The sequence below is a fragment of the Portunus trituberculatus genome, chromosome 41 (genome assembly GCF_017591435.1).
Source record: "Portunus trituberculatus isolate SZX2019 chromosome 41, ASM1759143v1, whole genome shotgun sequence".
NCBI lineage: Eukaryota > Metazoa > Arthropoda > Malacostraca > Decapoda > Portunidae > Portunus > Portunus trituberculatus.
This window is the reverse complement of record NC_059295.1, coordinates 15,885,747-15,911,126: the sequence shown is the minus strand read 5'-3', so window position 1 is coordinate 15,911,126 and position 25,380 is coordinate 15,885,747. Positions and strand designations below refer to the sequence as shown.

At 38.2% G+C, this 25,380-nt stretch overlaps 2 protein-coding genes across 8 annotated transcripts; one reads left to right on the top strand and one right to left on the bottom strand.

Annotated features, from left to right (window-relative positions):
• Nucleotides 1-1,826: 1,826 nt before the first annotated feature.
• On the bottom strand, nucleotides 1,827-15,884 carry LOC123517090 (structure-specific endonuclease subunit slx1-like). Of its 4 annotated transcripts, XM_045276963.1 has the most exons (7): nucleotides 15,847-15,884; nucleotides 10,965-11,052; nucleotides 9,295-9,529; nucleotides 8,519-8,570; nucleotides 3,437-3,622; nucleotides 3,030-3,187; nucleotides 1,866-2,250 (listed from the first exon to the last, which is right to left on the bottom strand). In XM_045276963.1, exons 3-7 carry the CDS (start codon nucleotides 9,471-9,473, stop codon nucleotides 2,019-2,021), a joined length of 807 nt encoding a protein of 268 aa, XP_045132898.1. In that variant the 5' UTR covers nucleotides 9,474-9,529; nucleotides 10,965-11,052; nucleotides 15,847-15,884; the 3' UTR covers nucleotides 1,866-2,018. The 4 variants fall into 4 exon arrangements, with proteins under 4 accessions (XP_045132897.1, XP_045132898.1, XP_045132901.1 ...); XM_045276962.1 differs by lacking the exon at nucleotides 15,847-15,884 and having other exon boundaries at nucleotides 1,827-2,250; nucleotides 10,965-11,238; XM_045276966.1 differs by lacking the exon at nucleotides 10,965-11,052 and having other exon boundaries at nucleotides 15,847-15,865.
• On the top strand, nucleotides 11,375-24,048 carry LOC123517088 (sphingosine-1-phosphate lyase 1-like). 4 transcript variants are annotated; one of them, XM_045276958.1, is made up of 15 exons: nucleotides 11,375-11,491; nucleotides 12,687-12,765; nucleotides 13,727-13,882; nucleotides 14,357-14,445; nucleotides 14,950-15,076; nucleotides 15,207-15,293; nucleotides 15,899-16,020; nucleotides 17,185-17,314; nucleotides 18,385-18,491; nucleotides 18,866-19,075; nucleotides 21,135-21,270; nucleotides 21,960-22,062; nucleotides 22,474-22,620; nucleotides 22,879-22,999; nucleotides 23,280-24,048. In XM_045276958.1, the coding sequence occupies exons 3-15, from the start codon at nucleotides 13,735-13,737 to the stop codon at nucleotides 23,394-23,396; spliced, it is 1,644 nt and encodes a 547-aa protein (XP_045132893.1). In that variant the 5' UTR covers nucleotides 11,375-11,491; nucleotides 12,687-12,765; nucleotides 13,727-13,734; the 3' UTR covers nucleotides 23,397-24,048. The 4 variants fall into 4 exon arrangements, with proteins under 4 accessions (XP_045132893.1, XP_045132894.1, XP_045132895.1 ...); XM_045276959.1 differs by lacking the exon at nucleotides 12,687-12,765; XM_045276960.1 differs by lacking the exon at nucleotides 12,687-12,765 and having other exon boundaries at nucleotides 11,375-11,703.
• The last annotated feature ends 1,332 nt before the right edge of the window (nucleotides 24,049-25,380 follow it).

The following is a 25,380-nucleotide window of genomic DNA, read 5'->3' as shown; positions in this document are numbered from 1 at the left end:
AAAACCTACCTAAAATTTGACACTGACTGAGAAGCTTACATTAAAAACAGGAATCATGGCAATGAAAATACTCAGAAGAATCAACATAAACACCAACATTTGTAACCTTTCTCATCTTTCTCCCTAAAGGCTGGTGAGGCTTAAACCTTGACAGTTCAATGACATCTGGACAAAATTCATCCATCATTCTCAGTATTCATACTCTGTTCTCAACCACCTCTGCCATAGTATTTTCCAAGACTCTTCAATATATTTTTTTTCATCTCTTTCTGTAATTCAACAAACATTATTCTCTCTCTCTCTCAATCGATCGATCGAAGTGAGTTTAATTTAGCGCCTGTGCTTGTGTGTATAATTCACTGTTTGATCTGCTGCAGTCTCTGACGAGACAGCCAGACGTTACCCTACGGAACGAGCTCAGAGCTCATTGTTTCCGATCTTCAGATAGGCCTGAGACCAGGCACACACCACACACCGGGACAACAAGGTCACAACTCCTCGATTTACATCCCGTACCTACTCACTGCTAGGTGAACAGGGGCTACACGTGAAAGGAGACACACCCAAATATCTCCACCCGGCCGGGAATCAAACCCGGTCCTCTGGCTTGTGAAGCCAGCGCCTAACCACTGAGCTATCGGGCCGTGTGTGTGTGTGTGTGTGTGTGTGTGTGTGTGTGTGTGTGTGTAATTTACTGTTTGATCTGCTGCAGTCTCTGACGAGACAGCCAGACGTTACCCTACGGAACGAGCTCAGAGCTCATTATTTCCGATCCTGGGATAGGCCTGAGACCAGGCACACACCACACACCGGGACAACAAGGTCACAACTCCTCGATTTACATCCCGTACCTACTCACTGCTAGGTGAACAGGGGCTACACGTGAAAGGAGACACACCCAAATATCTCCACCCGGCCGGGGAATCGAACCCTGGTCCTCTGTCTTGTGAAGCCAGCGCTCTAACCACTGAGCTACCGGGCCGTGTGTGTGTGTGTGTGTGTGTGTGTGTGTGTGTGTGTGTGTGTGTGTGTGTGTGTGTGTTCACCACAGTTTCCTGCTGGTCATCCAACCAGTCTTTTCTCTATAGAAAGAGCTCAGAGCTCATACTGACTGATCTTCAGGTAGGACTGAGACCACAACACACATTCCACACACCAGGATAGCGAGGCCACAATCCCTCGAGTTACATCCCATACCTATTTAATGCTTGCTGAACAGGAGCTACACATTAAGAAACTTGCCCATTTGCCTCGCTGCTTCCTGGGACTCGAACCTGGGTCTTCTCGGTTGTGAGCCGAGCATGCTAACCACTACACTATGTGGTTTTTGTGTAATTCACCTTGGTCGTCTGCTGGTCACCCAGCCAGTCTTCCCCATTACGGAGCGAGCTCAGAGCTCATAGACCGATCTTCGGGTAGGATTGAGACCACAACACACTCCACACACCGGGAAAGCGAGGCCACAACCCCTCGAGTTACATCCCATACCTATTTACTGCTAGGTGAACAGGGGCCACACATAAAGAGGCTTGCCCATTTGCCTCGCTGCTTTCCGGGACTCAAACCCGGCTCTCTCGATTGTGAGTCAAGCGTGCTAACCACTACACTACACGGTGTGTGTGTGTGTGTGTGTGTGTGTGTGTGTGTGTGTGTGTGTGTGTGTGTGTGTGTGTGTGTGTGTGTGTGTGCATTCACAGTTATTTGCTGGTCACCCAGCCAGCCATCCCCATTATGGAGTGAGCTCAGAGCACATAGACCAATCTTGAGGTAGGATTGAGACCACACCAGGACATCAAGGACACAATCTCTCAAGTTACATCCCATACCCCTTGAGTTACATCCCGTACCTATTTACTGTTAAGTGAACAGGGGCAAGACATTAAGAGGCTTACCCATTTGCCTCGCCGCTTTCCGGGATTTGAACTCGGACCCTCTCGGTTGTGAGCCGAGCGTGCTCACCACTACACTACGCGTGTGTGTGTGTGTTACATTCACAAGCTATGTTTTTACCTGAATTCTTAGGTAGCCTGTGATAAACTATCAACCCAGTCTTCATCATCACTATTATCTGACTTCTTCTGTTGGTAGCAGCCTCGTTTCAACCTGACTAAATCTCCCCACAGCACAGGGATGTCACAGCTTGGACAGCAACCCTCCAGTGGTACCAACATACCAGGAATATCATCTTTTAGCATTTCATGTGCCAAACACTTCATGTGAGCAACCAAAAGGCAGGATGAGGACAGACATCTGAAAGGTGGATTAATAGTATTGTTATTAATCAATATTCACTGTTTTTAGTGTCAGTGTAAAGGCATTTGGATATGTAGTGAAAAGAAGCTGAGAATGAATGAGACAAGGGTAAAGAGCTGGACAGCAGAGATATTATACAACATTGTTGTTTTGTTTACAAGCTGACTGGCAGGAAGCAGTGGCAGTGATGATGGTGGTGAGGCAATACTATGCCTCAAAACATGTCTCACATATTCATTATTATAAGAAGACTAATTCCTTTTAATGAAAGTGACTCAAGTACTAATGAAGCCAGTGGACAATTAAAGAGTGGGAGTGTTGGGCAGGAGCACAAGCAGCACAAAACTATATCAACAAACAGCTAGCCACCATGCCATGCCAAATGTATCTACTAAGCCTAAATTGAAGTCAATTAACTTCATCATTCAATTCTAATAGAAATGAGCTTGGAATACAATCAAACATTAATTATTAGTCACTGGTGTCACTGTTACTGGTAACAGCCTTCAGTATGCAAACAAGATGCATGGAAAAAAAAATCCTTGGTTTTCGTATTTTTCAGATCAAAGGTTAAGCATAAGTAGCTACAAATGGAAGTAAAGAATAATTCAAAGACAAAATTTTAAGAGACACAAAGGAACTAGAAAATCAAAATGGCATAAATATACAAAAGAAATTCATAAAGGTTATTCAAATTTCATTACATATTACTTCATTTACTTTTGATGCCAGTATGAAGTAACCATGCTTAATTTTTCTTAGTGCCTATGACTCACCTCATTTTATCAACCTCCTCCACCACCTTCTTACATAGAGTGCATGTTTCTATTTCCTCAATATCATCATCTGATTTATTTTCTGCTGGCTTCTTCACTTTTACAGGTTTGACAGGCCCATATGCTATAGGAATATGCACAGGTGGCTCCAGTCCTGGCTGATGAGGATATGGAATTAATTACCTACAATATGATTTAGATATATATCAAGGCACTCACATTCCACTCACAAACATTCCTTTATATCTTACCATTTTAGAACTAACAAAATAACAGTAACAACAATGACAATAATGATGATAATCACAATATCTTTATATCTATGTACTACAAAAACCCCATTGACTAGTGATTGCACTAGAGACAACCCAAGTTAAACATCAGAAAAAAAATGTTTTTGCACTCACTGGGAAGTCTCTGATGTATTCTGGTTTTATCCAGCGCAGGGTGAGTGGCAAGCGACACCAAGGCCTTGCTCGGAGCATGTTGCCCAGGACTCGTAGGCAGAAGTCATATTTCTGCTCCTTGGCTTTCTTGCGAGTAACAGTGCGCAAACGGCGACTCCTGTGAGGATGCTGCCACGCCCATTCAAACTGTGCCAGGGATGTACAGTATATATACATACATGTAAGACCATCAATCTTTGGTAATAGTGCTTAATAAGAACAAAGGAAAATGAAGGAAGTTGCAAATAATGAAAACAAAGGAAAATAAGGCCTACATGGGACAGTCCCTGTTTGAAGCACACCAATACTACGAAATACATATAAGATACTGTTTCTTGATGTGTGGATTCAAGAGGAAAATTACAAAAATCAGAGGACAATCTGTGCAAATGAAATATAGATGTTTACTTCCTCATATGATAGGAAAAGAATGCAATGGCCATGTGAGTACACTCAGGAAGCCAGCTGGAAAATGTGGTACCTGAAACTGACAATAATCTTACTGCAATGCACACATATTTCAATAAAACTAATTTCATCAGTTTAATAAAAATGTCAGCCTAAACCTTGAGAAGTAGCCATCTAAAAAGACTAAAAACAATACTAAACAAAAACAATGATAATCATCTACCCATACACCTTGCCAAGGATAGGCAGCCAAGAAGTCACCACAAGAATGAGATGAGGGACTGTAATGCTGAAGTGTGTATTTAACTAGTTGTATATTATGGGATTTGAGTGGGGCTGATAGTGACTCGTCTCCATATTTACATTTATCCAACTTTTCCTTAAATTTGTGCACACTTTCTGTTGCTACAATCTCTTCATTCAATCCATTCCAGATGTCCACCATCCTATATGGAAAACTGAACTTCTTAATGTTCCTCAGGCACTGACTTCTTATGATTTTCTTGGAATGCCCTGTTCGTCTATCTCCAGCCTTCGTCAATGATACCAGGTAACTTATATATAGTTATTACATCTCCTCTTTCCCATCTATCCTTCAGTCTTGTGTGTGTGTGTGTGTGTGTGTGTGTGTGTGTGTGTGTGTGTGTGTGTGTGTGTGTGTGTGTGTGTGTGTGTGTATTTACCTAATTGTATTTACCTAATTGTAACATACGGGAAAAGAGCTATGCTCGTGTTGTCCCGTCTCCATATCTATTAATGTCCAGCTTTTTCTTAAAATCATGAATATTCCTTGCGTTGACCACTTCCACGTCTAAACTATTCCATGCTTCCACCCTTCTATGAGGGAAGCTATATTTTTCACATCTCTCCTATAAGTGGCCATTTTAGTTTTTTCCCATGCCCTCTCGACATTCTTCCATTCCACATACACAGATCTTCCCTATCCATTTTTTCCATGCCAATCATCACTCTGTATATTGCTATCAGGTCTCCCTTTCTTCTGTTTTCCAGGGTTGGAAGTTGCATTCTTTTCAGTCTGTCTTCATAAGTCAAATCTCTTAAGTCAGGCACCATTTTCGTTGCAGCCCTCTGTACTTTCTCTAGTTTCCTTATGTGTTTCTTTAAGTTCGAGCCCACTGTATTGTTGCATATTCAAGCCTCGGTCTTATCATTGCAGTAATTATTTTCTTCATCATTTCTTCATCTAGATATACGAACGCCACTCTTATGTTCCTCAATAAGTTCAATACTTCTCCAATTATTTTGTTTATATGTCTCTCTGGCGATAGGTCATTGGTAATTGTCACCCCAAGGTCTTTTTCTTCATGACTGGTTTTATGTCTTCATTTCCTATCTTGTACATACTCCTGATTCTTCTTTCACTCTTGCCAAACTCTATTTTCTTGCATTTTGTCGTGTTGAACTCCATTTGCCATGTACAGCTCCATTTCCATATTCTGTCCAAGTCTTCCTGGAGTAGTTCGCAATCTTTGTCACATCTCACTTTTCGTAACAATTTTGCATCGCCTGCAAATAGGCTCACATAACTGGACACCCCATCCACCATGTCATTTATGTAGACTGCGAACATTACTGGTGCCAACACTGATCCCTGTGGAACTCCACTCTCCACCAATCCCCATTCTGATGGTCTGTCCTTAATTATTGTTCTCATTTCTCTTCCTACCAAAAGTCTTCCATCCATTTTAGTAAACTGCCATGCACTCCTCCTACCATTTCAAGTTTCCAGATCAGTCTCTGGTGTGGTACCTTATCAAAGGCCTTTTTTAAATCCAGATATATTCCATCAGCCCAACCATCTCTTTCCTGTATTACATCTATCACCCTCGAATAGTAACATATCAGGTTTGTCGTGCATGAACGCCCTTTCCTAAAACCAAATTGACACTCACAAAGTATGTCATTTTTCTCCAAGAAGTCTGTCCATCTAGTCTTCACCACCCTCTCACACATCTTAGCTACCACACTTGTAAGTGACACTGGTCTATAGTTCAATGGGTCTCTCTTGTTACCTGATTTATAGATTGGGACAATGTTAGCTCTTTTCCAGTCTTGGGGCACTACGCCTTCCCTTAATGAGGCATCAATTACTTCACAAACTTTTTCTGCCAATTGCTCCCTGCATTCTCTTAAAATCCATCCTGATACCCCATCAGGTCCCACAGCTTTTCTCACTTCTAAACTCCCCATCATGTTCTTGATCTCCTCCACCGTTACTTGAAACTCCTTCATAATCCCTTTCTGTTCCATTACCAGTGGTTTGTCAAAAGCAGTCTCCTTTGTGAATACCTTCCGAAAGCATCCATTCATAGCCTCTGCCATTTCCTGGGATCTTCACTGTATACTCCATTTACTTCTAAACTTTCAATACTTTCTATTTTTGATGTTGTTGTTCACATGTCTGTAAAAAAGCCTTGGTTGGTCTTTACATTTATCAATTATATCCTTTTCTTGTTTCTTTCTTTCTTCTCTTCTAATCAACACATATTCATTTCTTGCTCTTTTGTAACTTTCCCACTGCTTAATCCGTCTTTTCCTTCTCCACCTCTTCCATGCATCCTCTTTTCTTGTTCTAGCCTTTTCACATCTATCGTTAAACCAGTCCTGCTTTCCAACTTCTATGTTGTCTTATTGGTACAAATTTTTCTCACCTTCTTTGTATATTTTTATAAATTCCTTCCACTTTTCATTTGCTCCTTAGCACTCTTGAATTTCATCCAATTTGTCTCTTGAAAGAATTTCTTTAGGTTTCCAAAATCTGTCTTGGCATAATTCCATCTTCCCACTTTATATTCTTCATTTCTTCTAGATTTCTTCGTCTATCACCTTGAACTCCAAAACTGCATGATCACTCTTTGCTAAAGGGCACTCCACCCTCATCTCCTCAATGACCATTGGCTCTGTACTAAAGACCAAGTCCAGTCTTGACGATGCTCCTCTCCTCCAAACCTAGTATCTTCTTTGACCCACTGAGTTAACACATTTTCCATTGCCAGTGTCAATAGTGTATTTCCCCATGTTGTCTCTGATCCTTCCATTGACCAGTCCTCCCAACACACCTCTTTACAATTAAAATCTCCCATCATTATAGTTCGTTCACAGCCACCCAACATTTCTTCCAGACATGTTCCTGTATCACTTATCATTTCTTCATATTCCTGTACTGACCATGCATTTGTCTTAGGTGGTACGTACACCACTATGTAGTGCCTCTTTTTCCTTCATTAGTTTCTGCTCTGATCTTTAGCACTTCTGCCTTTCCCATACCTTTTTTCACTTGATCCACCTTTATATCTTTTTTAACCAGCAACATCACTCCTCCTCCCATCTTACCTACTCTATTTCTTTTCCAAACGTTATATTTCCTTCTCCAACCTTCATCAGGTCTTCTCCTCTCTCAGTTTTGTTTCAGTAAGACCCACAATATCTGGGTTCTTGTCCCTCAAGTAATCGTTGAGTTCTAAAATCCCCGATATGTGTGTGTGTGTGTGTGTGTGTGTGTGTGTGTGTGTGTGTGTGTGTGTGTGTGTGTGTGTGTGTGTGTGTGTGTGTGTGTGTGTGTGTGTGTGTGTGTGTAATTCACCTCAGTCGTCTGCTGGTCACCCAGCCAGTCTTCCCCATTATGGAGCGAGCTCAGAGCTCATAGACCGATCTTCGGTAGACTGAGACCACAACACACTCCACACACCGGGAAAGCGAGGCCACAACCCCTCGAGTTACATCCCTGCACCTATTTACTGCTAGGTGAACAGGGCCCACACATTAAGAGGCATGCCCATTTGCCTCGCCGCCGGAACTCGAACCGGTCTCTCGATTGTGAATCGAAGTGCTAACCACTACACTGTGTGTGTGTGTGTGTGTGTGTGTGTGTGTGTGTGTGTGTGTGTGTGTGTGTGTGTGTGTGTGTGTGTGTGTGTGTGTGTGTGTGTGTGTGTGTGTGTGTGTGTGTGTGTGTGTAATTCACCACGGTCATCTGCTGGTCACCCAGCCAGTCTTTCCCATTACAGAGTGAGCTCAGAGCTCACACACACTCCACACACCGGGAAAGCGAGGCCACAACCCCTCAAGTTACATCCCGTACCTATTTACTGCTAGATGAACAGATACTACACATTAAAAGGCTTACCACTACGTGGTGTGTGTGGTGTAATTTACCTTTTTTTTCACCTCAGTCGCCTGCTGGTCATCCAGCCAGCCTTCCCCATTATGGAGCGAGCTTAGAGCTCATAGACTGATCTTCGGGTTGGACTGAGACCACAACACACTCCACACACTGGGAAAGCGAGGCCACAACCCCTCGAGTTACATCCCATACTTATTTACTGCTAGGTGAACAGGGGCCACACATTAAGAGGCTTGCCCATTTGCCTCACTGCTTCCCAGCACTCAAACCCGGATCCTCTTGGTTGTGAGCCGAGTGTGCTAACCACTACACTACGCAGTGTGTGCGTGTGTGTGTGTGTGTGTGTGTTTGCATCCCTGCTATAAGAGATCAGAAATAATCTTTTCTACATATATAAAAGTGGTGGGGAAAAAAGTAGAAATGATTGCAAGACTTAGAATAGTGCTTCCCAAATCAATAAATAAGACAAAAACAACTTGAAAGATACTCACACCAAGAGCTGATATATCATTTGGAAATCCATGAACAAGTAGTACCATTTCCCTGCAATAATTGATAAAAACTTTGTTGCATACATACTCATCTGTATCACTGCAGCTTTTGAAAATACTCCATGATTTTAAAGTACAGCAAACTTTATCAAAAAGCTTTCTTATGAGGAGAAGCAGAGGAGGGTTAGATTCCTGAAAATACTCTATATGAAATATATGAATGAATTATATCAAATGTAAAGATTTCTTTAATACAGCCTTGCTATTCTCAGTTTTTGGAAGGCTTATACTGAATGTTAGATCCATAAATGGGCATTACCATGATTCACAATAACAATATTGGGTTATCAGTTTATCCAATAATTTTTTTTCCTGTATTACTGATTTATTAGTATTGCTTATTTTGGTTCTTAACAAGCAATTATTGTTAATCTTAGCTTTGGAACATAAGCATATGGAAGTTTTTAACTTTCAAAATCAGAAATAATTATGTATTTCATCTAAAACAGTAGTTTTTATTATTGAAGAGACCAGATAAACATTGATTTTGAACTATTTTCCAAGATTTTTCGTTTTCTAAGATAAAGATTAAAATAAATTTTTGTCTTAACATATAATTTTTTTTACTTAAAATATCAATATCTTTATTGCCAGTATCAATTTTTTTTTATTTATTAGTTTATCAATCAGCAACCATTTTTCATCTAAATGGAAGCTTGCTTGCACTCAACTTGTCCTAAAGGAAAATGAGACTCCACTGTGAATAACAGTCTTACCATGGCCCCCTGTTGCTGGTCTTCCAGGCACCACCTGCTTTAGTTCCTTTGTTGTGCTGTTTGAGTCGCCTGTTTGGGTTCACAGTGTAGCCAATATAGGTACGACCTTTGTACTTTGGGTTGGTGCAGAATAGCAGGTACACTCCAAAGAAGTCCTCAACAATGTCACCTTCAGCCATCACGTCCAAGCTTCCTCTGCATGCATGTGTGCTCAGATGGAATACTGGGCCTGAACCTGCAATTCAAACCTTCAGACTAAGGTTTCACATAACCAATTGTAATTCACTAACATTACATAACATGATAAAATGTAGACAACACTGTATGTGAGGAATATACCTATATGTATACAATATTTTAATTTTTCATGATATGTCTTAAAATTTTTAAAGAGTTTGCCAGATAAAATTAATCTTCACTGAAGATGAAAAACTTAAATTCATTTCCACTGCAGACTAATACAAGCTCATTTATTAAAATAGAATAGTGATTAGATTAAGGAGGACCAAGGAAATAAATACTTCAGACAATGCCTGCTGGTGAGAAAGAAGGAAATGCCAGTGAGGTAAAGATAAGGATGATATTCTGAATTTTTACCTAAGAATCACTGTAGCTTCAAACATTAAACTTATCTAACTTTTTTTTCTTTAATATTGCATTTTCTTTGTACCTCTATGCCCAGGAAACTCAACTGGTCAGTCACGTACCTATGGATGAGGACAAGGCAAGCATTCTCTCAAAATAACCCCTCCCACCTTCTGCTACTAGATACATTTGCTTGGCTGCTTACCTTATGGTGCCTCTCATTGACACATGCAGCTATGCCAAAGTATACAATATAAAAATCCAGATATAGTAATCATCCCTATCACTGCTATGAAATCCTTATGACATCACTATTCTAACATAACAAAATTAACTGATCAAAAGTGCTTCCCTATACAAAGCAGGTATCAGTATTACTGTGATACTATCCATAGGCCAATATTAACCCAATCACGATGAATTTTACTTAACAGAATTTTTCAAATCACCCTTTCACTTACACAGCCTGAACCACTTGATATAATTTTGAAAATATGAAGTCTTTACATCTGAGGGTTACATTAGATTATATTCAGATAAATTCATTTCAGTAATTTCACTGCTGATTCCTTCATTGTGTAGATCACGATGTAGACTGAACATCTAGACCGTGGAATAAGTGCAACAAGGGGTGTCAAAGCTTGTCCCTGAACTGTTTCATGCCAGATATCATATGAGGAGAGATGCTGCTGCCTGGGACTTTAGATGCTGTTGGACAGGTAAACCAGAGGGAATATGACTCAGGTGTTCAAGATGATGCATGGATATGATGAAATCCCGTTCTCAAAGTTCTACAGCTTTAACACCAACAACCTGAGAGGCCACTCCCTTACACTTGCCAAGCCTGCACACTGGAGAACAACAATTAAGGATAAATGATTTGCCATCAGAATGAGAAAACGGAATGGAATGCACTACTGAAGATTGTAGTGACCGGGCCAACAATAGCCACGTTCAAAGCACTTCCCCACTATGCCTTTTAAGAGAGAGAGAGAGAGAGAGAGAGGGGGGGAGGGGGATCATATTTTGACCAGGAATAAAATAAATCAGGGTTAAATTAAGGTTACTTCCCTAGTAGCCCTTACCGGATCACCTTCGATGACAGTGTCAGGACATCCCTCTGCCATGCCGGCCTTTGTTTACAAACATTAGGCGGCGAGCGTTCGGGAAGGGCTGCAGGAATCTCAGAAAATTAAATAGATGAATAAATAAATTCGCCATAAACGAAAATTATATTGCAGGAGCCTTACAAGAGTTTTATTCTCGCTTATATTTTCTCTTAAATACAGCTGAAGCCGACAGATTGTTCACGAAAATTTGACAAATCAGCTGAGAGGAGATCAAGATCACTCCTGGAGAAAACTTGCTTGAAATTAAAATATACCAAATAAATCAAAATAACACTGTATAGATTTTGCTTAATAAGAGAAGATGCACAATCCAGACAATGAGAGGAGATACGTACCATTTCAAAGACTACTCTCATCATGACTAAACTGAACCCAGCCTTTCCTCGTCCCCCGTGACACCAAAACAAACCATCCTCCCTCCCCCTCCCCTGGCTGTCACTCCCTCGCTGCCCCTCACTGCCCTTCCTTGCTCTCCTTTCCTGGTCAGTACATAAGCCTCAATTACACAAGAACACATACGTTGCATATAGATTCCTTCACACTGTGTATTTTTGTGTGTGAAAGTATTCTTGTCTTGTCATGTCGGTCAACTCAGCAAGGTCAGGAGTTGCATTAGTCATTGTCCATCAAGGGTGCCATGTATGCGACAAGTTGACTGCGCAATTGGATCATTAACATTCAGTAAAACTAAAAGGTATGCATGAATAGGTGTTATGCGGGATGGTATTTGGTGACCATTATTTTTATTTTTTTTAGGTAGACTATAGGTATGTAAGTTATTATCTCAGTATAGAGTGCCAGGGATTATGTAAAATGCATATATCTCTCTCTCTCTCTCTCTCTCTCTCTCTCTCTCTCTCTCTCTCTCTCTGATGGGATGGGAAGAAGGAAAGCAAAATGGAAAGATGATTAACTGTTTGAAAAAAAATTTAAGTTCTACTTTGTGATCATGGCAGTGATACCAAGAAGACCACCATTCAAGACCCCATAGTGAGAACCAGACTGTGCAAATGATTTCTTCCTGAGTTTTTTAATCAAATGTATAAAGTGAAGATCCCTGATATAAAATAATAATAAATAGATAAATGATAAATAACCATGGTGTTGGTGGAATGCCTGGCTGGTGATCTTTTCATCTCACCCAAACTTTGGAAAAGCAAAGAAAAATGTAAATGAATTATGCAATTGATGAGTTCCAAAAGGAATTAATCTTGAAAGTAACAGCAAAACTGTAAGAAGTATCATTATTGCAGTCTTTGTGCTACCTTGGAGCATCAATAGGTCCACTAAGATTTTTTTTTTTTTATTTCACTTAATTCAGATCAATCTTTGCATCATAAGTTCCCACAGTCTTATCAGTAAATTTGTACCATAAGACGTGTTTTGCGTCACAATGATTTTGCATGTAGAGGTATTTACTGAAGTATGGATCAATTCATGTAGATAATAATGTAATAGCAATAATGAGTTTTATTGAAATCCTTGTATGGATATTGTCTTTTATCATTAGGTAAGTGCTGTAAATTCTCTGTTATCCACTCATTCTTTTCATCACATAACATTTTGTTGTCTTGTGTAAACAGTTACATACAAAAGCAGATAACTGTTGCCATTTTATCTTATCACACCTAGTGATTGATGTGTATAATTCCCCTTGACTCTCTTCACCACTATCAGCTTTGAACTGCTGTTGAGTTTTAGTGTGCTGTTCAGGAGGAGCCTTTGGTTTGATAACATCAGCCCATCTCTCTCTCCTGTAAGAATGTTGCTCTGTTGTTTTTTATTCTTCATATTCTATGTTTTCCATAAGAATATACACCTTTATTTATTTGCCTGTTTTCCTAAAGCTGTGTTAACATAAAGTCCTTCTATTTTACAATATTATTATTGTTTTTTATGTATTTATTCTATTTATTAGTTTGATTTATTTATTTTTCTTTAAGTGTCACTACCTGCTGGTGTCATATAGACTAAGTTACCAGATTTGTCTTATCCATCCTGTAGCAAGTGTTTTTGTAGGTGACATATACCAGCTGTCCATAATAATTGTTTAGGCTTTGGTCTTATCAATGCTCAAGGTTGTATCTCTGTAGGGGGCATTGTCAGGGTCATTCCTTCTATACAAAAACTTATGCTTCACTGTAGTCCACTTAGCTACTTGAAATACTTTAAGTACTTCTAAATCCTGTACATACTAAATGCATTCTTACACACAAAAAATGCCTTCACTCAAGTAAAGAGATGAGGAACACCTTTGTATCCAGCAGTCATTTTGCTGATAAGGTTTGGTGGTGTGAGGCTCAATGGTCGCAGGGCTCACTGATACAAAATACTGCTCCAAGTTAAAGGGAGGCTTCAACTTCAACTTGTAATTGATTACTGACACTAGTTTGGTGGTAGGGAAAGTGAATAAATTTAGTGAACAAATGAGATGGTGCACTTCTATAATTCAAATGACAACTGGTAATTGAATGTTTTACAACCATATATATATATATATATATATATATATATATATATATATATATATATATATATATATATATATATATATATATATATATATATATATATATATATATATATATATATATATATATATATATATATATATATATATATATATATATATATATATATTTTTTTTTTTTTTTTTTTTTTTTCCAATTCATGGTTTAAGAGAGTTTTTATGTACAGTACCTATCTTTATTTTTCAGAAGCCAAAATGGAGATAGCAGAAATGTATTTAGTAAGACTGCAAGAACATGTCAATAGCCTGTGTACTGGCATGCCAGCCTGGGAGATTGTTCTAAAGACAGCGGCCACCACAGTTCTCTTGGTGTGGGTGAAAGGCTTCCTTTTCAAAGATGAGAGTGAGTTAATTTGAATTACTGTTTTTCATTGTAATTCTTTAGTATCATTAATATAGTTCTACTTCTAAAACTATCATAGATAAATAACTTAGTTTTAGATATTGCATGATTGTAATGGATGGCCACTCATTCTTGATACATTCTTGTCAATAGCCTTGACTTGTAGCATAGTAAGGTGTTCTCATAAGCCCAAACAGTGTTTTTGATTGTTGTAAAATAGTTATAGATCAAGTATGAATTATTGTAACACATTTGAGAGATAATCATAAAAAATGCATAAATTTAGTCTTACGTAACTGTATGTCTGTCTTTGCATGAACTATATATATGAATGTATAATATTCAAAACAAGGCAAACCAGTGCCAAGGGTAGAATTAGATCAAATATGTGCAAGCAGTGTGGTGCAGTTTTGTTGCATGGAGTTTTCTCAGTTGACAACTTCTGTACTGTTAAAATTAACCGTCTTGTTGCAGGCTTGTATGAACGGGGAAAGAAGACGGTGTTTAGACTGGCACGGAGGTTACCACAAGTTAAAAACATGATTCAAAAGGAAATTAACAAGGTTTACTTATCAGCAGTTTAACTGTGTTTTGCAACTTGTGTGATTTTCTTTATTCCTGTTGATCTTACATGCACGTTATCTGCACCTGTCCATGTCAGTACTGCAAAAAAGCCACAAAGACATTCTTTAAATGATATCACTGTATAGTGATATCAGAATATTCAATGTTACATTTCTTGAATTACAATATGTATAGTATTTTCTACTTACTGTGACCTTCTTTCAAATATATCCAATAACTTGAAGTGCATGTGTATTGTGTATTCTAAGATCCAGGTAATATAAAACCCAAAACATTTACAGTTCTGACCATTAAAACAAGGGGTTTTCAAGAGGCACAGTGACTGGGTCTTAGTGTTTTGTTTGTGTTACTGATGTTGATGTTTAGCGTGATAACTGTAAATTGTTACTTCTAGTGTGATAATTTTGTGGTTGTTGGTATCAATAATTTTTTGTACCATCAAATGGCATATAAAGAAGGGCTATCATATTATTTCTTGACAGATGTCTGATGGCCTGACTCACGACTTGAATGAAGCAATAGAAAACACTCCATACCTGGTGCAGCTGCCAAAAGATGGCTGGAGTACAGAAAAGATTATTGAAAAGGCCACAGAGTACACAAAGTTTGGTAAGTACCTTGTCTTATTAGTATTGTTCAATATTTGTAGTACTTCATGTCTAGTCAGTGATCATAATAATTTCATGATAGCGAACAATTGTTATGATTCTTCACATCTTGCCTGCATCTCACATTCCAGGAACCTTTAAGTGGGAGACAGGCTGTGCATCAGGTACAGTGTACAATGGCAACAAAGACCTCACAGATGTCATGACTCAAGTGTATGGTGAGTAGAAAGACTTAAGAACATTTTATTCATTGTCATGATTTTTTTTTTTTTTTCTTTTCAATTTGTGCACCAGACTGTCTTGCCTTAAGAATGAGAGTAGGTGAGGCAAGATCTCACATATATGTACATATTCACAATCACAGCCACAAGCATCCCTTAACATTATGATTTATAGACCTCCAAGGGAAGTTTTTAGGTAAAAATGAAATATTCCAAAACAAACATTATTTGTGATGCCTAAAGAAAATAATGAACCACTGAGATTGGCAACACAAAAGTATCATAAAAGCTGTTGTTCCACACATCATGCATTGGTGTTCCTCAAATACACTTTTGGATTGTTATTTTGGTAATGTACGCAACATATTATAAAAAAGTTACTTAAAGATACTTTTCTGAATGTATTAATAGATATATCTATTGTATGCATTGCTAAGTGGTTCATTGTGTTCCAGTCAGAAAGTCACTTTATATTCTAATAGAATTTAGCATGTACCACTAATGGTGTCATTATATATGTTTTGAGTTTCTGTGGTGAGTTTCTACTTACCAGCAAGGGAGGATTTGATGAGAGAAAGTTGATTGTCTTGCTTCACCTTCAGGCTTGTCAGCGTGGACCAACCCCCTGCATCCAGACGTCTTCCCTGGAGTGAGAAAGATGGAAGCAGAGGTTGTGCGCATGTGTTGCAGTCTCTTCAAAGGTGACAGAGAAAGCTGTGGATGTGTGAGTATCTTCTCACATTTTGATTATTCATGGGATGGGTTTCATCTTGGTTTTTATCTATGAGTGCTCCTTTTCCTTAGTAGGGACTTGTGTCAATTATAATTCAATTCTGGTCTTGGTACCCAGATCTTTGCATCACTTGCTCCAACTAACATTATGACAAGCAAGGAAGAAATAGAAACAAAAGATAATGTCACAAACCAAACTGATAAGCACATAAAAACTTCTTGTCATAATTTCTCTACAATTATATTGCGGGGCAAAGACTCTCCTTGACCTTTACTCATCTGTGTTGGTTACCTGCCTGTTGAAAGCCACTCCTGTAGAACTTATTCCATCTTTCCTTCTAGTTATCTGTCTGCCATGACTGCTTTCATCATCCCTGTGACATTTTTCTGTTGGTGCAATGTTTCGTCCATTCAATCCTTCACTTTATCACAAACTATATCAGTTCTCACATTTTCCCATTCATGTAATTGAATGCCACTCTTATATTTATCAGCAATCTGTATGTATCACCCACTTATATTTATCAGCAATCTGAATGTATCATCCACTTACTAAACAGCACTAGTATTTAATTCTCACCTTTGGACCTTCTTATCTATTCCCTGAGTCTTTGATCACACACACCTTTTTTATTTTTATATTATTATCCTTTCGTCACTCATTTTTTTATTTACATGTTAAAATATATAATGGCATTAGTAAAAGAGTTTTACATTGTTGTTTAATTGATAAACCAAAATAATGTTCAAAATATTGATTTAGATAATGTTCTTGAAACTAATCCTGACTTTTGAATCATTATATTTGTGAATTGTCTTTGTTTTATATTTGTATTGGTAAAGTTGTCATGAACTATGTGAAAAAATATTGATAATACTACTAACAGACTTGTGTTAATAAATTTATCACGAAGTACATAAAGCAAATGCAATGACATGAATGTCAAGGCTGAAGAAAATCCAAACAGGCCTTGGTGATCACTTATGGCCTGATTGGTAATGTCTCTGACTCATGTTGTTGTGCGTGTCCTATCAAGGATTCTGTCCTACCATGGCTTCTCATAACCAGTTTACCCAATAATCAAATAAGAATCTTTTTTTTTTTTCTGACTGAAGGCATGTTACATAAGCATTAATTCAATTTTTTGTGTTCCAGATGACAACAGGTGGCACAGAGAGTATTGTGATGGCTGTGAAAGCATACAGGGATTATGCCATTAATGTACGTGGCATCAAGAAACCTGAGATCCTTGTCCCTGTCTCGGCCCATGCCGCCTTTGACAAGGGTGAGCACATACATACTATAAGATTACAGATAGAAATTTGTTCATTAACCAAGAGATGTAGTTAGCACAATCAGCTCATAACTAAAAAGGTGTAACTTTAAGTCACGTGTGGATAGCATGTAAATGGTCTCAGTCCTCAAAGTCCTCAGTGTTCAAAGATCTTTCTGTAGGGGAATGGCTAGCTGGGTAACCAACAGATGATCTTACCATTAGAAAATATGTTTTATAATTTATCTATTACACTAAGCCCCCGCACTTGGTGAATTAATTAGTCTGGCGAAACTACCGCCAAATGTGAATTTCGCCAAGCATGAGTTCTTTATGCCATAAAAATTGCCTAAAAAAATGCTTCTGTCAGTCTTTGGTCATTACCAAAGTCACTCTTTTCACCCCTAAAATACCATCTTTCAAGCTGAAATAAAATCTTCTGCCTTTACATTAGAACACATGTACAAAACAGACCAATAAACAATAAATAAAGCTAATAAGACGATATAAAGGCTGTAACTCCCGTTTTTCCATCCATTTCCTTCACTCACTTTCGTCCTTGCCGCCACCACCATTGCCCTTATCCCCACCAGTACCACCTGTTGCTCTGGTAGAGGCCATGTTGGCGGTGAATCGCCAGAATTCGTTACCACGCTACCAGAACAGAGGGTAGTACAAACAAAATGGCTGAAGGAGACTCTTACACTGCATTCTGATAGGTTTAGAGAGAAGTCTGACGTCATAGGGGAGCCACGTGATTCGCCATGCAGCCACCAGGGGACTGCCAAGTTTGAATTCAAATCACCAAGCGTACACTCGGTGGTCTATGGCCACCCTACTGCCAAAAGTGAATTTTGCCAAGCTGAGATTCGCCAAGTGCGGGGTCTTACTGTATATGATACCAGGCCAATATTATCTATAATGGGGTAAAGCCAGGATGAGACAGCTACAAGCATATATTCTCAGTATTTTTTTGGCGGTATTTCTTCATATTTTAGGCTATCAAGCTTTATTCTGTTTATAATACCCTTGTCCTATTTCTATGTGTATTGTACTAATTGTATTCTGCTCCCTTCTGCTAGCGGCCTATCTACTAGCCATCGGCATCAAACATGTCCCCCTGGATCCAAAGTCCATGAAAGTTGATGTCCATGCAATGAAGAAGATGATTAACAAGAGAACTTGCATGGTAAGAGAAATGCTTATGATCATTGCCATGACTGAAGTGGAGAGAGAGGCCAGCTACTTTGAAACTAACTTTCCACAATGAAAGAATCCTTTTTTTTTTTTTTTTTTTTTTTTTTTTTTTCTTTCTTTCTTGGTGTTAAAAACGAGAGGCTTTCTGTTCTGCAACAAATCTTAAAAAATGTTGGAAGAATTCTCCAGTTACACTTTTGGGAAACTCATTTTTAGATTCCATTATTACTACTGTTATCTCAAAACCAAATGATTTGTGTTGATGCTGAAGAGAAGAAAATGCTTCTAAGATATGTGCACAAGTTATTCAGTTTCTAAAACTGAAATTGAAGTACTACACAAAAAATTAATATGTTAATGTTACAGCTTGCAGTATCAGCACCTCAGTTTCCTCATGGTGTGATAGACCCTGTAGATGAAGTGGGAGCCCTTGGGGAGCAGTACAACATTCCAGTCCATGTTGATGCCTGTCTAGGAGGCTTCCTCATCCCCTTCATGGAGGAGGCTGGCTATCCTCTTCCTCCCTTTGACTTCCGTGTGAAGGGTGTTACAAGCATATCTGCTGACACTCACAAGGTGAAGTGTGTGTGTGTGTGTGTGTGTGTGTGTGTGTGTGTGTGTGTGTGTGTGTGTGTGTGTGTGTGTGTGTGTGTGTGTGTGTGTGTGTGTGTGTGTGTGTGTGTGTGTGTGTGTATTTACCAAGTTGTCTTTTACAGGAAAAGAGCTATGCTCATCCTGGCTTGTCTCCATATTTATAGTCATCTAGTTTAGCTTTAAGATCATGAATATTTCTTGCTTGAACTAGTTTCATCCAAATTCTTCCATATTTCTATGCTTCTTTTTTGGAAAACTATATTTTTTAATGTCTCTTCTACATGCGGTCTTTTTCAATTTCATGCTGTGTCCCCTTGTATTTCTTGAGTCCCACACCAGTAGGTTTTTTCAGTCAACTGTGTCCATCCTGTTCCATGCTCTGTATATGGCAACTAGGTCTCCCCTTTCTTTCCTATGTTGCAATGTTGGAAATTTTAATATCTGTAATCTGTCCTCATATGTTAGGTTTCTCAAACTTGGAACCATTTTGGTTGCAGCTCTTTGAATACTTTCTATCTTCATATCTTTCTTGTTATGTGGTGACCATAGAAGTGCAGCCTATTCAGGTTTAGGTAGAATCATGTATTCTATTATTTTTTTCACCATCTCTACATCTATATAGGTAAAATGCCCATTTTATTTTTCTTAGTAACATATGTTTCCCCAACTAAAATGTTTATGTGTTTTCCTGTGGTAAATCGTCATTTATTGTAATACCCAGGTCTTTTTCTCCTTTTGTTTTCTGAATTTCTACCCTTCACATAGTGTAAGATCTTGTCTGTCTTCCTATGCTTTTCCCTAGTTCCATCATTTTGCACTTTTTTGCATTAAATCCCATTTTCCATTTCTTGCTCCACTCATATATCTTATTCAAGTCTTTTTGTAGCATTTCACAATCCATGTCATTTTCCACTCATTTCAGAAATTTTACATCATCTGCAAATAAGCTTATATTACTGTCCACCTCATCAACCATATCATTGATATACACTATGAACATTACAGGGCCAGGACCATGCCCTGTGGAACTCCATTTTGATTCTTCACCTTTTATCGCTGTTCTCATTTCTCTGTCTTTTAAGAAGTCTGTTATCGATTCCAGTACTTTTCCCTATAAACTACATATGTTTTTAATTTTCCATAGCAATCTCTGATGTGGTACATGATTAAAAGCCCTTTTTAGATCCAAGTTGACACAATCTGCCCATCTGTCCTTCTCCTGAATTATATCTATTGCTCTACTGTAGAAACTCATTAGGTTTGTGACACAAGATCTTCCACCTCTGAAACAAAATTGTTGTTCAGTTCATGTATGTGATTTTTCTAGCTGTTGCATCCATCTGTCTTTAACTATTTTTTCTGCTATTTTCACAACCATGCTTGTTAGGGACACTGGTCTTTAGTTCGTGGTTCTTCTTTGTTACCTCTCTTAAAAATTGGTACAATGTTTGCCCTTTTTCCAGTGTAGAGAGACTTTTCCTTCCTTAAAAGAACATACTATGATGTTCTGTAATATCTCTGCCAGCTGATCATGACATTCCCTCAGTATCCAATTTGACACCCCATCTGGTCCTTGAGCCTTATTCACATTCAATGTTTTCATAATCGTCCTGATTTCTTTGACTTCCACATGGATCTTCCTCATTTCCTTGTCCTTGTGACCTGTTTGTGTCCCTTCAAACTTGTTTTCTTTGGTGAATACCGATTGAAAGCACCTATCCATTATATCCGCCTGTGATCTTGTATCCTTGTATGTGACATTATCAACTTTTAATCTATCTATTATTTGCTTTTTTATAATTTTCCCATTACCATACATATGTGTCTGCACATGCATGTGTGCACTTAAATGACTTCCTGAAAAAATATAGATACAAGCACTTATTATTATTATTATTTGCAATATGTACAATGGCAATTGTACTTCTTTATATTTTGATCTATAACCATTTTTCCTGTTTTTTCCTCTAATTTTTCACAAAAATGTATCATTATGTGCTTTTGGAGTAATTTTTTTTACCGTTGTGTTGTGTCCCGCCAGTATGGCTATGCTCCAAAAGGTTCATCAGTGATCATGTACCGGAACAGCAGTTGGCGGCACCACCAATTCTTTGTCACGCCAGACTGGCCTGGAGGTATCTACGCCACAGCTACTATTGGGGGATCCAGGTCAGGAGGTGAGTCCCATCCAATGTGAGTGCAAGTATGTAGTGTTTAATCAAAGGTAAGTGCACATAGTGTATGCTTTGGAGATATAACTTTCCAATTTAATCTTGAGTAATTAAGCAAAGTGGAATCATTGCAAATATTATTTGTCTTAAATAGATGACAGTTCATATTGAGGGAGGCAGTGGCATAGTGGATAAGGTGGTGAGTGTGGGATTGGGCAGACGTCAATGTGTAAGTTCAAATCCCACCACGTGCCATCTTGAAACTATGTCATTTGTCAAGTGGTTTAAAGTTACATGTCACCATGACACCCACATTCTAGGTGGAGGTGTAATTGCCTTACACCAAAGATGTGCGTGAGTGGTGATATGGGCCCTAATATGGGTACCATTATAAATAAAATTGCCCAAGCCACTAATGGGTGGAGGCTGAACAGTGCTTCCCATACTCTTCAAGGCACTATAAGCTATAATATTAAAAAGATGATAATGAATAAATAATTTGTTTTGAAATACTTTGTTACCTAATTCTATATGTAGGTTATCATTCTGTCCGTATACCAAGTTGACTATTGCATTAAAGACATGAGATTGATATCTATAAGATTTTTGGGGGAGTTTACAATGTTGTTTTGGTTACTTTATATATTGGTTGTTTATTTATTTATTTATTTATTGGTTATTATTTGTGTGTGCAGGCATTGTGGCAGCATGTTGGGCTGCACTGGTGTATCACGGCCACCAAGGTTATGTTGAGTACACCACCAAGATTATACAGACAGCAAAGAAGATAGAGGAAGGGTAAGAAGCACTGACCAGTGTATCAATATTCAACTAACTTCACTTTTTTTCACTCATCACATTACAAGTTTACATATAAACTTCGATATAGTAGTACATCTACATCCAATAAAAGGATAAACAGGATGTAGGGAAGCCATGGATGTATTTCATACATTTCCTCTACTGAGTACTGCTTTGGTAGCTTTATTATGTTCTGAAGTATCATGCAGTAGGTTGTCATGGCAGTACAATTTTTTTTTCTCACTAAACATCTATAGAGGTCAGGCATTGTGTTTTCAACATATGATATGTTTGTGTTCCTGTTATGTGCACTATATGCATCTACAGAAAACATTTGCAAAATCTTATTCTTATAATTTGTTATTCATCCTTCTTACTTTTTTTTTTTTTTTTTTTTTTTCCAAACAGTTGTAGCAAGATTCCTGGAATCTTTGTGTATGGCAAACCAGATGTATCAGTGGTTGCTCTGGGCTCCAATGAGTTCAACATTTACATTCTTTCTGACCGCATGACCAAAAGAGGATGGAACCTAAATGCTCTTCAGTTTCCATCAAGGTGTGTTAAAACTGGCCAGACATGATTGTTCTTTTTTTACCAGGTCAAATTTAGGTGGATGAGGTGTATGATTGAGGATCGCATATGGCCATAGCACTTTGTTATAGTTTATATTTATTGAATAATCTACCATAACTTCCTCATTGACCAAATTAGTGTCAGCAGACTAGATGATACAAAATTGCTAGAAGATAACTTACTCATGACTTTTAAGAGTGCTTAATAAAATATTACCTAAGGAATATGGTTGCTCTGCAGCATCCATCTGGCTGTGACAGTACTACACACTCATCCAGGTGTGGCTGATCGCTTCATCTCAGATGTGACTGAAATTTCTGAAGATATTATCAAGAATCCTCCAAAAGATGCTGGTGGAAGTGTAAGTGAAACATAACAGCAGCAACATTAAATTTTGTTTTGCATGAAATTACTGATATTCTTGTTTTGCATGTGAACACAGAGTACAAAAATCCCCATGCTGCACAGTACTGTATGAGTATTGTACACTATGTATAGTACAGACATTGAACCTTGTACACATATTTAGGTCATTCTCATTTTAGTCATGTCTGAGTCTGGTATGATATTTGGCTGCTGGTTTCTTATAATCATTCAAACCATGGTTAATTCTTTACTCTCACATTCCTCTTTTCCCACAGGCTGCCATGTATGGCATGGCCCAGAGCATTCCTGACCGCAGCCTGGTTGGTGAGTTGGCATGGTGTTACTTGGATGCCATGTACTCCACCCAGCAGAAGTCCACCAAAGCTGACTAGTATTCATAGGCTGGCCACTGAACCATCACTCTTCATATCTCTCAAATCCATCCATCCCTTATTTTTTGGACAACTTTTCCAAGTGGAAGCCTTTTACAAAATAGCTCAAAGCTGTGATGATTGTATATGGCTAGTCATGACTGGTATTAATTGCTATTTATGTGCTAATGAAAGGCTTGCTGTGCACCTAATATGTTTGACTTGCACAGAATGTTCAGGAAATCCTAGTATCTGATTTTAAGATTTTTCTTTATTAACAGAAAAAAAATATTACAGGCAACCCCTGCTTAACGAACGGGTTACGTTCCTAGAAAACCGTTCGTCACGTGAATTTTTGTTAAGCGAACCAATTATAACAAGTTTGACCCCTGACTTGAACTTCCATTGAGAGTAAACAAAGCGAGAGTGCATCATAGTACAGTAAAAGGTTTAATGAAAGTAAAAATTATGAAGTTAAACATTTAAGCAGTTTAATTTAAGACTAAGTCATTATAATGTACACTAATGTATGTATGTAAGTAACTTTATAATGTTGATGATCTTAAATTTATGAAGGGAGGGAGAGTGGAGCAGGAAAGACGCTAGCCAGCAACCTGTGGAATGTAAACAAAAGGTGCATCATTGTACCACGCATACAAAACTTATGTACCACATTTCCACAAGGCTTTCCATTTTATCCATTGCAAAGTCACAAGTTGCAAGGAAGATACGGTCTCACCAGCCTTCTTAATAGTCTGCTGACTTGAAAATAGCAGAGACATTAGATGGAGTCAAGCCATGGTGGCGAGCAATGCTATTAGTTTTCTCGCCTCTCTTGTGTCTGTGTATAATATCCAGCTTCACTTTGAGAGTAAGAGACTTCCTGGTCTTCTTAGCAACATTGCAGAGCTGGTTGCAGGGCATTTTGGTGGCATGTTGAGTGAGGGAAGACGAACTGCTGCTGGACGCTGTTATTGTTTTGAGCTAAGAGCAGGGAAGGGTAGGGGAGTGAGTGGTGCGCCTTTTGTCCATGAGAGGCGCTGGTGTATTCAAAAGCCTGTCGGCTTGTGTGATACGGCGGGCTTTCAAACTTGGAAAAAATTGCCTAGATAAAATTTTGTTAAAGCGAGTTTGGTGTTTGTTATATGAGCAGATGGTAGTAAAAGGAAAAGTTCGTTGTAGCAAAATTTTGTTGTGTGAACATTCGTTAATTGGGGGTTGGTTGCCTGTATATATATTTTAAGTTCTTGTCTTTACTTTGTGACACACTTTTAACTACCTAATGACCACTATAATAATAAAAAAAAAAGGAACTAATCAAAGTATTATTAATTTTATCATGTATATAAATTGCACAAGTACGTCATTAATCAATGGCCATCATCATCTGCACGTCACAAGAAAATGTTTGATATGTCTGTGTCTGCTTCCATTGTTTTTTTCACTGCAGAGATAAAAATTAACATTGGAACGAAATTACCACCATTCAACATGGAACAGTCTATAGGCCATAATAGAAATTACAAATTTAAAAATTCTGACTCAGAGAAGTACTAACTAAAAATTGCTATTCAAGAGAGTACAGTGTGTGTTTGGTACACCAATTTCCTTCCAGGCTGTGCCTTTCTCACATTATATTTTATTTCATCAGCTCAGTTTATATTACAGTATGCTGCATGTGTGCCTAATAACAACAATGTAAGCTCTGTATTGGAATTATAAAGACCAGGACCTAAACACTTTTGATACTCTCCCCTTTATATTGGATTAAATTTTATAAGAGATCAGATACAACAAATCTTCTTCTAGTGGTCTGATCAGAGTTATAAGATACATAATATTTGTATGCATGATGAAATTTAATTACATCTTTCATATTTCTTTAATATTAACCAATAAGAAGATTGCCACAGAGTTGGTAACATGTCACACATATTTGAGCTGGAAGTAAATAAAATACCTCTTATTATGAAGTTATGAAAGATTTAAATATCAATGTACCTCT